The 11,673-nt window shown below is 45.8% G+C and overlaps 2 protein-coding genes across 2 annotated transcripts; both read left to right on the top strand.

The window, feature by feature from the left end:
- Positions 1-4,534, top strand: LOC128116251 (DDB1- and CUL4-associated factor 1-like). Its single transcript, XM_052747427.1, is given in 2 exon segments — positions 1-2,799; positions 2,801-4,534. Coding segments are annotated over 2 exon segments (4,533 nt in total).
- Positions 4,535-6,310: 1,776 nt separating this feature from the next.
- LOC128117224 (transcription initiation factor TFIID subunit 8-like) lies at positions 6,311-7,184 on the top strand. The gene is given in 2 exon segments (XM_052749212.1): positions 6,311-6,906; positions 6,908-7,184. Coding segments are annotated over 2 exon segments (873 nt in total).
- Positions 7,185-11,673: the final 4,489 nt, after the last annotated feature.

Genomic DNA, 11,673 nt, shown 5'->3' with positions numbered 1-11,673 from the left:
ATGACTACAGTAGTGGTACATGTGGACTCCAAAGCTGAGCTCATTGCCCTGCTGGAGCAGTGGGAAGAGGACCATGATAGTGGGCAGGATATGGTACCTATCCTTACAAGGATGTCAGAATTAATTGAAAAAGAAACTGAAGAATATCACAAAGGAATTCCAGACCCATTTGATGATCAACATCCTGGTCGAGCTGATCCAGAATGTATGCTGGGCCACTTGCTGAGAGTATTCTCCAAGAATGATGATTTCATGAATGCACTGATGAATGGGTATGTGATGACAAGTAGAGAGGCCCCTTTAAATACTGCAGCCTGCAGACTGCTACTGGACATCCTGCCAGGTCTAGAAACTGCAGTTGTGTTTCAAGAAGAGGAAGGGATTGTAGAAAATCTTTTCAAATGGGCCCAAGAGGCTGATCAGCCACTGAGGACATATTCTACAGCACTGTTAGGAGGTGCTATGGAAAATGAAGAGATTGCTGCAAGCTACAGAGATGAAAATTCACAGCTAGTGGCAACAGTGCTTCACAGACTGAGAGAGCTCCAAGTTCAGGAAGTGGATTTGCGGCAGGAAGGTAAGTGTCCTAGTCCACAGAAGCTTTCATCAGAGCCGCCTTTGCGTCTGGATGAGGAAGCTGTGGATATGGACTATGGTGACACTGCAGTAGATGTTGTGAATAGAGAGCAAGAAACTTCTAGAGATATGGAAAATTCCCTTCATCTGGAATTAAGTCAAAAGGCCAGTTGTAGAGTAAACGCAGCAACTAAGGCTGAGGAAGCCTCAGGATCTTCAAAGCATGGTGACAGAGAGAATGTTAGAAGGGCCCAGCAGAAGTTGGGTTTCTCACCTTCTGAGGCAGATGGTGTTTTTGCTGAGCTGTCTAATAGCAGCTGGTCAGAAATGTCCCCCTGGGTGATTGGCACCAATTATACCCTCTATCCAATGACTCCCACTATTGAACAAAGACTTCTTCTCCAGTACCTGACCCCTGTAGGAGAGTATCAGGAGCTACTTCCCACATTCATGCAACTTGGATCTCAAGAATTGATGATGTTTTATATTGATCTGAAACAGACTAATGATGTCCTGCTTACTTTTGAGGCACTCAAGCACCTAGCATCTCTCCTGATGCATAACAAATTTGCCATAGACTTTGTTGCACATGGTGGAGTACAGAAATTACTGGAAATTCCTCGGCCTTCTATGGCTGCAACTGGTGTATCTAAGTGCTTGTATTACCTGTCCTCCAACCAGGATGCTATGGAAAGAGTTTGCATGCATCCCTACAGTGTTCTATCTGATGTGGTGAACTATGCCCTGTGGTTAATGGAAAGTTCTCACGCTTCAGGATGCCACCATGCTACAATGTTTTTCTCAGTTTGCTTCTCATTCCGGGCTGTCTTGGAGCTCTTTGACCATTATGATGGTCTGCGTCGCCTAGTGAACTTGATCAGTACTTTGGAGATGTTAAATATGGAAGAGCAGCGTGCACATGTGAGTGATGATAAAATCCTTGCTACTTGCCAAAGAGGCAAACATACCTGCATGGCTCTGCGAAAGTATTTTGAGGCTCACTTGGCCATTAAACTGGAGCAAGTCAAGCAGTCACTTCAGAGGACTGAGGGTGGTATTCTTGTGCACCCTCAACCTCCATACAAGGCATGCTCATACACTCGTGGGCAGATTGTGGAAATGATGGAGTTTTTGATAGAATATGGCCCAGCTCAGCTGTATTGGGAACCTGCTGAAGTCTTCCTCAAGCTTTCCTGTGTGCAGCTCTTGTTGCAGCTTATTTCCATTGCCTGCAATTGGAAGACATACTATGCAAGGAATGACACTGTGCGCTTTGCTTTGGATATCCTGGCTATCCTCACTGTGGTGCCAAAAATCCAGCTCCAATTGGCAGAGTCGGTAAAGGTCTTGGATGAGCATGGCTCTACTGTATCCACTGTAGGTATCAGCATTATTTTGGGAGTGGCTGAAGGTGAGTACTTTATCCATGATGGTGAAATTCAGAAGTCAGCCCTTCAAGTAATCATCAATTGTGTATGTGGCCCAGATAACCGAATATCCAGTATTGGTAAATTTACCTCTGGAACTCCTCAGAGAATGCTGTTTCAGACCCCCAAGAGCAGTGAGCATACCCTGGCCAAGATGTGGAATGTGGTCCAGTGCAACGATGGCATCAAGGTGCTTCTGTCCCTATTGTCCATCAAGATGCCCATCACAGATGCAGACCAGATCAGGGCCCTGGCCTGCAAGGCCCTAGTGGGCTTGTCTCAAAGTAGCACTGTTGGACAGATTATCAGCAAATTGCCCCTTTTTAGTAGCTGCCAGATTCAACAGCTGATGAAGGAGCCAGTGCTGCAGGACAAGCTTAGCAACCATGTCAAGTTCTGCAACTACGCAGCTGAGCTCATTGAGCAGGTATCAGGAAAGCCTCTTCTGCTTGGCACTGATGTGTCACTGGCCCAACTACAGAAAGCAGGTATTGTTGCCCAGTCAAGGATCTCCTTCCCTGAGAAAGAACTGCTCCTGTTGATAAGAAACCATCTCATTTCTAAAGGGCTTGGAGAGACAGCCACCATGCTGACCAGAGAGGCAGACTTGCTCATGACTGCAGCCTCACATTCTTCTGCCTTCACCCCAGTGACTGCTCATGCGTCTCCTGTCTCTCTTCCCCGGACTCCTGAGATTGTCAATGGCATTGTTGGTCAACTGGGCAGTCATGCTGGTGGGGGTGCTTCTGTTCCTTCTGCCCTCCCTGCTCCCCCTGCTGATCCTCTGCCCTGCCCACGCCCAGGGTTCACTGGCTTTTCCTGGGCCATCATATGAAGGCAATTCCCCTTTGATTGGCAGGATCAGTCTTATGAGAGAGAGACCATCACTGTGCAATGGCAGCAAAGTTCAAGTGTTGCAGCAGGAGTCTGACCACGACACACACAGCCAGAGCCCTGCTGACAAAACACAATTGGATAGACATCTTCCTTCTCCACCAACACTGGACAGTATCATCACAGAGCATCTTAGGGAGCAACATGCTCGCTGCAAGAACCCCATTGCCACCTGTCCACCTTTTTCTCTCTTTACCCCTCATCAGTGTCCTGAGCCAAAACAGAGGAGGCAAGCGCCAAGAAACTTTACCTCAAGGGTAAACCGCAGAGCATTGTTTCCAAAATATGGAGGAGTAGATGGCGGATGCCTTGATAGGCACCTTATCTTCAGCAGATTTCGTCCAATTTCCGTGTTCCGGGAATCTCATGAATATGAGAGTGGCTTTACGTGTTGTGCATTTTCTGCCCGGGAGAGGTTCCTGATGCTTGGTACCTATTCAGGGCAGCTGAAGCTCTACAATGTATTTAGTGGACTGGAAGAGGCCAGCTATAACTGTCACAACTCAGCCATCACACGCCTTGAACCTTCCAGGGATGGGTCCTTACTTCTGACATCTGCCACTTGGAACCAGCCCTTGTCTGCACTTTGGGGGATGAGGTCAGTATTTGATAGGAAGCATTCCTTCACAGAAGATCATCATGTTGAGTTCAGTAAGTACTCTCAGGATCAGGTCATAGGCACCAAAGGAGACATTGCCCATATTTATGACATTGAGACTGGCACCAAGCTGTTGACTCTGTTTAACCCAGATCTTGCCAACAACTACACGAGGAACTGTGCCACCTTTAATCCTACAGATGATCTTGTCTTAAATGATGGGGTCCTCTGGGATGTCCGCTCTGCACAGGCCATCCACAAGTTTGACAAGTTCAACAAGAATATCAGTGGTGTTTTCCACCCCAATGGGCTGGAGGTCATCATCAACACAGAGATTTGGGACCTTCGAACTTTCCATCTTTTATACACAGTTCCTGCTCTGGATCAATGTCATGTGGTGTTTAACCACACAGGGACAGTGATGTATGGAGCAAGGTTGCAGGCAGATGATGAAGATGACTTCTTGGAAGAGAGGATGAGGAGCCCCTTTGGGTCATCCTTCCGAACATTTAATGCAACTGATTACAAACCCATAGCAACGATTGATGTGAAACGGAACATCTTTGACCTGTGTACAGACACCAGAGATAGCTATCTTGCTGTCATTGAGAATCAAGGCAGTATGGATGCCCCTGACATGGACACAGTATGCAGGCTTTATGAAGTGGGCAGGCAGCGTCTGGCAGAGGAAGAAGATGAAGAGGAGGACTCTGAAGAGGAAGAACTGGAGGAAGATGATGAGTATGAATACCATGATGATCATGATAATAATGATGATGACACTGATGATGGAGAGGAACTTGACACTGACAGGCAGCTGGAGGCAGAAATGGAGGAGGCTGACAACAGTGAGAACTCAGGACAGGATGGGGACAATGCCTTCTCTCCCTCTGATGAGGAGCTAGCAAGCCTAGAGGAGGGAGAGGAGGGGCAATTTGAAGACGCTGATGCAGAGCAGGAACTGGAAGTGATCCTGGTGGAGGACAGCTCAGACAACTCTGATTTGGAAGATGACATCATCTTATCTCTGAATGAGTGACTTGCCAGTCCCCACTTGGAAGAGAATCTTGGCAGGTGAGAGAAACTGAGTGAATGGATTCAGAAAACCTGCCTTTTGCTGACCCCTGGGATATGTGTTGAGGAACTGTATTCCCTGCATTGGAGAACTATGATTTAGAGTCTCCTGGAATCTGAGGGCCCTTTTGAAAGCAATAACAAACACAAAATAAATAAATTACTAAGAAAGATTGCAGGGACTACTTCCTAGTTTGCATCCCCTCCACCTAGGATGGACACAGCTTTCCCCAAGGGAACAAACTTACATGTCTCTGGGTATTTCACAATGTATTTTCTTTGTATAATGTTCTTTACTTGAAGGAAAAGAAATTTTTAAATAAAACTTTAAAAAGAAATAATATTGCAACAAGCATTTGTAACTGAGAGTCTGAACATCATCCCACCAGTCTATCCCTGCACTTCATTTTCAGTGGAAGAAAATGACTAAAGAACAACAGAGAGACATTTTCACAACCTATTTCAATAAAGAGGAAAATTGTGCTTTCTTAAATTGATAAGAATTAAGAATACTTTATTATAAATATATGATTTTTTAAACTGTTTGGTTGACTCAAGTTAATCTGTTTTCCTTTGGGCCAGAACAGGAATAGAAGGCATTAGGAAGATGCCTAAGTCTCTCCCTTGGTGGCCAGGCAATAGTTGTGTGGACTTGGTTTTGTGGAGTCGAGAACTTTAGGTCTATAAAGTCACTCCCTCTTTGTGATTCAGTTTTTCAAAAGTCTTTGTTTCCATCCCTTTTTTCACAATGTAGAAATTATAAATCAAAGGTCTTTTTTGTTAATGTAAAGTGTATTTATTTAAAATAAATACAAAATAAACTATAAGTCCGTCTTTGTTAAAAAAAATATTTCAATTCAGAAGATTATGGTCTTCTCATTCCCCAAGGAGGCAGAAGGCCATTTTGCTTGGAGAGTTAGCCTGCAAAGCAAAAGTGTTTAGTGAACTCTTGAGCAGAGTTTGAGCCGCTGGAAACAAGTGACTGCTTGCTGAACATTCAAGGAACAGAGAGCTGGGGAATTACTTGGGTCCCTCTGGAAACTAGAAGTTTTCCCTAGCACAACACAGTCCTTTCCAAATCCCTAAGGTGGGATCTATATTGCATTCACATCCCCAATCAATTGTGTACCCTACCAAAACTTATCTGGGGGTCAGAGAACAGAATAGACACTAGATTAGACAGAGGTTACAAAATGGTGACACACAAGTCTTTAATCCTATCCCTTTGGAGGCAGAGGTCAAGGCCAAAGAGGGGACAGCCAGGCATGGTGAGACACACCTTTAATCCCAGCACTTGAGATCACATGTCCTGCTTGGGAAAGACACACACCCAGAAAGTGACATCAGGCAGCAGAGAGTTATAAGAATGAGGAACTAGAGGCGGTTCAGCTGAGATCCATTGGGTCAGGATTCAAATCTTTCACTGTCTGAAGATTTGTGTAAATAGGATTCAATCAGGTGAGTGGAAGTGAGGTTGGCTGTGGCTTGTCCTAATCCTCTGATCTCTCAGTTCTTCACCCAAATACCTGGTTGGGAGTTTTTTTTTTTTTTATTTTTTATTTTTGTTTTGTTTTTTTGAGACAGGGTTTCTCTGTGTACTTTTGTTGCCTTTTCTGGAACTCACTCTGTAGCCCAGGCTGGCCTCAAACTCACAGAGATCCTCCTGACTCTGTCTAAGCAGTGTACCACCACCTCCTGGTCCTTCTTAGATACCTATTCCAGGGCAGTAGGCAAGAGCAAAATGTCCAACAAGGCAGTTGGGCCTGGAGGCTGCAGAATGAGATCAGAAAGCCAACAGTCCACTAAGCCTGCTTATAACCACCATCTGGCCTGGAGGAGGACTCTACAAGTGGTTGTGAGTTCCTTGCTAACAGAGGAGGGATTTGAGAGGACTGAGAAAGCATCTGTGGAAACATTGACAGAGATGCTACAAAGCTACATTTCAGAAGTCCGGAGTAGTGCCAAGTCTTACTGCGAGCACACAGCCAGGACCCAGCCCACACTGTGGGATGTCCTGGTCACACTGGTTGAAATGGGGTTTAACGTGGACACTCTTCCTGCTTATGCAAAATTGTCTCAGAGGATGGTCATCACTGCACCTCTGGTGACCAATCAGCCAGTGACAGCCAAGGCCCTCCCTGCAGGACAGAACAGACCCCACCCACCACACATCCCTAGCCATTTTCCTGAGTTTCCAGATCCCCGCACCTACATCAAAACCCCCACATACTTTGAACCAGTGTCTGACTATCAGGTCCTGAGAGAGAAGGCTGCATCTCAGAGGCGAGATGTGGAGCAAGCACTCACCTGCTTCCTGGCCAAGACAGGCAAGACCCAGTCTTTTCAAGGATGATGTCAGCACTTTCCCCTTGATAGCTGCCATACCTTTCCCCATCCCCTGCCTCAGAGCCTTGCTTCCCCCTGAGCAGGAGATCCAGCAGATGGAGGAGTCTGACACAGAGAACATCACTCTTCCTATCAGCACCAAGAATTTTGAAGCTGAGAAGGAGAATTCCTCCTTGTCTGGCAGCTGGAACAGTGAGGGGAGCATCATGGATAACCCCTATCTGCGGCCTGTGAAGAAGCCCAAGATCTGCAGGAAGTCCCTCTGCTGAGCTGAGATGGAAACTGCCCTGGAAGGGGGAAGACACTGGTTTCCTGGGGGGTGAAACCAGACAGAAGTCAGTGAGGTCCTTTTGGCCCTGCCCTTGCTGGATCATTTTAGTAGCAGCCTTTTATGAAGACAACCTGTTTTGCCCATAGGCCAGGTGACTACTAGTGACTTCCTTGATTCAATCACAGGACTTGATTCCTTTGAAACCTGAAGGGTCATGGAAGGCAGCAGGAAGAAAATGGTTGGCTGCCCTGTGCCCTGCTGCGAAGACTACTGCCAAGTATATCTTCCAGGCCACCCGGATCCCACTGGATCAACCACAAGAATCATGACATTGGTTTATCAGCCCAGAATCTCATTCTCACTTCTCTCTGCACCTGGGCCCCACGGTTCCTGCTGAGCTGATGACTTTGTATCCCTCATCATGTTAGAAACAAGCTTCAGTGCAAGTTTGATCTGGGTTTTGTAGGAGCTAGGAGTCCATGTGTTAATAAAGATGTCAACAGCCATCAGAGCAGCCTTGAATCTCTGACCAGCATTTGATTAGAGCTGACTGCAGAGGGGATCATACCTCTTGGAATATTTGAATCGGAACACCCTTCTGGGGAACTTCTGGGAATGATGGTCTGACCAGAGCCTGAAATATAGTTAGTTCTCCCAGTGCTTGGTAGAGGAGCCATAGATTATAAGCACCAGGAAGCGGGCTTAGTAGGTGGGGGTGGGAATTGTCTGGAGGTCTAGGCTTAGCTGAGAAATATAAATGGTGGTGGACAGGCACATTCCCAGTCACCGGAGGGAGTCTACTGAGAGGGTGTGGCTGAATCCATGCATTTGTCAAGAAGCAAGTCTGAATTTGCCCATCTCCACCTCCCTGGAGAGAAATGCCTTCCCTCAGTTTCCCCACTAAATCATGAATCGTGCCTCAAGGAAGATACTGGGCAAGCTGGCTTGTTTGAAAAGAGGGATTGAAAAACCAAACCCAAGGACGAGTCGTGGGGACAGGTGGAAACTGACATCCGGAGGATCAGTCCTTCCTTGGATTGGAAGGCTGAGCCAGTGTTTAATTTTTCCCTCCATACTCAACCTTGGCAGCAGCTTCTCCTCATCCTCATTTTACTCTCGCACAACACTGCCATGTGTGTTTTGGAGACAGGATCTCCTTCTGTAGCCCAGGCTATCCCAGAAGTCACTGTGTATCCCAGGCTCAGTGATTCTCCTGCCTTGTGCGTGAATAGAGGTGTGAGAGTCCATGCCTGGCAGGGAGGTTCAACCTTCCTTGCTACTCTCTGGAGTCTTTGGTCCCGTACCTGGAGGAAAGCAGCTCTTTGTCTGGAACCCGAGGAAGGCCTAGGAATGGTGAGAAAGTGAGCTTCCTTGGCTCTGGACCAGACAGGAGTGTTCTCATGGTGACTCACAACTGCCAGGTCAGAACATGAAGAATATCTGTGTGGATTCGAAGAACTTGTGATATACTTGACAACTCATGTTCCAATCAATTGATATCCAGTCGCCAGGTCAGACAGGAGGTAGCACACCTTGGTGTCCCCAATGCTTCTTGTCAGCACGTCTGTCCTTCTGCACAATTATCATGGTCTGAGAGAGACACCTGTTGAGCATGTTGTTCAAGGTGGAGTGGGAGTGGCCTGCTGCTGCCCCTGACCTCAGAACTGAACCACTGTGATTTCTGTTAGAGATGCTGGGACAGTGACCTGAATCGTGTTGTGTTGACATATAGAATACTCAATGTATATCTATATATTTCTATTTTTTATAAGTTTGGAGAATCTTATTAGAGGCAATAATGAAGACTAATTTATGAAAATAAAAGATTCATCATGTTACAGAGAGGGTACATTCTTTCTGATTTATTTTCTAACTCCCTTCTTCCCCTCACCCCAAGTACAAAAGGACACATGGTCTGAAAGGACGGAATTTGGCATGGTGCTCTGTCAGATCTGTAAGGCTAAAAGAACTGATCCTAGGAGGGCATACGCATTGTCCAATTTTGAAGGTCAGAAGAATTCCATAGAAAGAAGAATCTGAGAAGAGTGAGCCAACTGGATGCTGGATGTCAATTTAACTGGCCTCCCCTAAAGCAGTTCCTAGAGCCTTTTAATGCCAGGTACTCAGTACACTCAAGTCTGTTCTGTTCCCATCTCATGCAAATAGACTGAAGACAGATTCATTTAACCTCTACTAGCAAAGACACTTCACTAATACATTCTCTTTCAGGACGATGGGAATTTCAGAAGCTTCTTACATGGTTAAGAAACTTGCCTTGAAGATGCCCAAGGGATACTGGTTCCCACATCCCACACATCTAAATAGTTCCACTAGATCTGTACAGTAAAGGATGTGTTTACACACTGTAGCTGTATGTTAATACAGAACTGAAACACTGAAGCCAAGTCATCCTTGGCAAATGATTCAATGATGGAGTCTGGGCTGTTTCTGCAGAGAGAAGGAGAGGCCATCTGAAACTGTCACATGCTATTCATGTGATACATCTGAAAAACACTAACTAGTCCATGTTACACATTGACCTATGTGAGCAGAAACTCATTCTCAGGATTTCCATTTCTCAAAAAGAGGCCTCTTCCCTCCCCAACTTACTCCCCAAGTAAAGCAGGCACAGACACCATTTTTATAAATACTGGAGCACACACTCTGGCCCACATGAAGGCTCCCTGTGCAGGCAATCTCATCACCACGGATTCTATGATGAGGTGCTTTCTTGGATCCATTTGGATGTTGCCAAGCCTGGCCAGAAGATTATGGTGTCCTAGAGAAGGCTCCTATGAAGAATGCCAACTAGCTTCTGTTCAGGTGAGATCTCTGCCTCAGCCCCTCTCCCCACTCTCTGTCTCCAAAACCTGCCACATCTCAGAAAACCTCTTGCAGACATTCTCAAGACCACACCTACAAGTTAAACTGCTCCTTGGAGAAATAGCCATGTAGGTTTTCAGTCGTTTCTCAGTCTCCTCAGGACAAAAAAGTCATCCAGGAACCTTTTACCCATTAAACCTTGACTTATAATTCTTTTTTGTTTTGTTTTTGAGAGAGTTTCTCTCTGTAAGCTTTGGAGCCTGTCCTAGAACTCATTCTGCAGACCAGACTGGCCTCTAACTCAGAAAGCTGTCTGGCTTTGTCTCCCCAGCGCCGGGTTTAAGGGCATGCACCACCACCAACACCCAGCATTCTTAATTCGGTTGGGTTTGTGTACTGCACCAGTGGAAATGTAGAAAGACTTAATATCGGGGTAGAGAAACCTTTCAGCTTGCACCTTAGCACATACAACACAAGCTCCATCCCAACAGTCCACCATACCACATCAGGTTCAGTCTGCCTGGTTTCACAGCAATAAGTCATTATGAGGAGGCATTAAGACCAAGGCCAAACATGGATGAGGAAAGATCAGAGAATTGCAAACACTAGGTAGAGATTGAGCTATCATTCCATCAGGCTGAGTGTTGTGCCTAGATCGAGACCCCCAAAGACACCTCCAAAGATGAGCATACTGGAATGCACAAGCCAGCTTTAATTCAGTATATTTGGGAGCAATACAAGCCTAGGCAGGGACTTCATCCAACACATCTAATGCAGTGGAGGCTGGAGAAATTGACCAGCCTGAATTGTGCACAACTTTAAAAGCAAAAACCACAAGATTCAAATAACAGGGGAGTTCTATACATGTACATACCTGATTGGCTCCTTTCTAGGGACTTTCCAGAAAGGTGGTATAATCTACTCAAAGAGAGTTGGATCTCATCACCTTTATTCATTGGCTCCCCTCAGGTGGGGACATTCTATGGTTAAACAATCATCATGGAGGTCAGGTTTGGGCCATTCCATGGTCACACAGTCACCATCACATGATTAATTTGTTATCTTGTCAAAATGGAGGAGCTTTGGTCTCACATGTCACCCTTCTCATGTCACTAATGGAACCCAATCATGGGTTATGAACAGTTAGCTAGTAAGTATCCCTCTCTAATGATGGCCAAGTATAGTTGGCCATCTTGTCTCTATGTCATTGAGGTTTTTTGTTTTGTTTTGTTTTGTTTTGTTTTTGTTTGTTTGTTTTTTTTTACCCAGCATTTCAGCCTTTTCTGAACAGGAAACATGAGACAAGGTATTCTCTTCTGCTACTGCTTTAAGCTGGCATTGGGGCACCATTGTCAGGGTCCCAAAAGGAATAAAGGCTGTTCAAAGGTGGGCAATTGGGCATTTGTCAGAAGCATGTGTCTCACTGACCCTGTAGAGAGAGGGAACAATCACGTTGGGTGGGCTGATCCACATCGGATTTCAGCAAGTCCAGAGCTCATAGTCATCTGGAGCAGTAGAGTCAGAAACTGAAAGTACGAGGTGTCTGCCAGCCAAGTGGAAATCTGTTGAGACAAACTTAAACTAGGAAGAGAAGTTAAAATTTAGGAAGTTATTTGGAACACTTAGGCCCATATCCTTAGTAATCGGAAAGAGCAAGAGTCCCA

Source organism: Peromyscus californicus, unplaced genomic scaffold (assembly GCF_007827085.1).
Source record: "Peromyscus californicus insignis strain IS unplaced genomic scaffold, ASM782708v3 Scaffold_20__1_contigs__length_68692818, whole genome shotgun sequence".
NCBI lineage: Eukaryota > Metazoa > Chordata > Mammalia > Rodentia > Cricetidae > Peromyscus > Peromyscus californicus.
The sequence above is the reverse complement of the archived record's forward strand: the minus strand, read 5'-3'. Positions and strand labels throughout refer to the sequence as shown.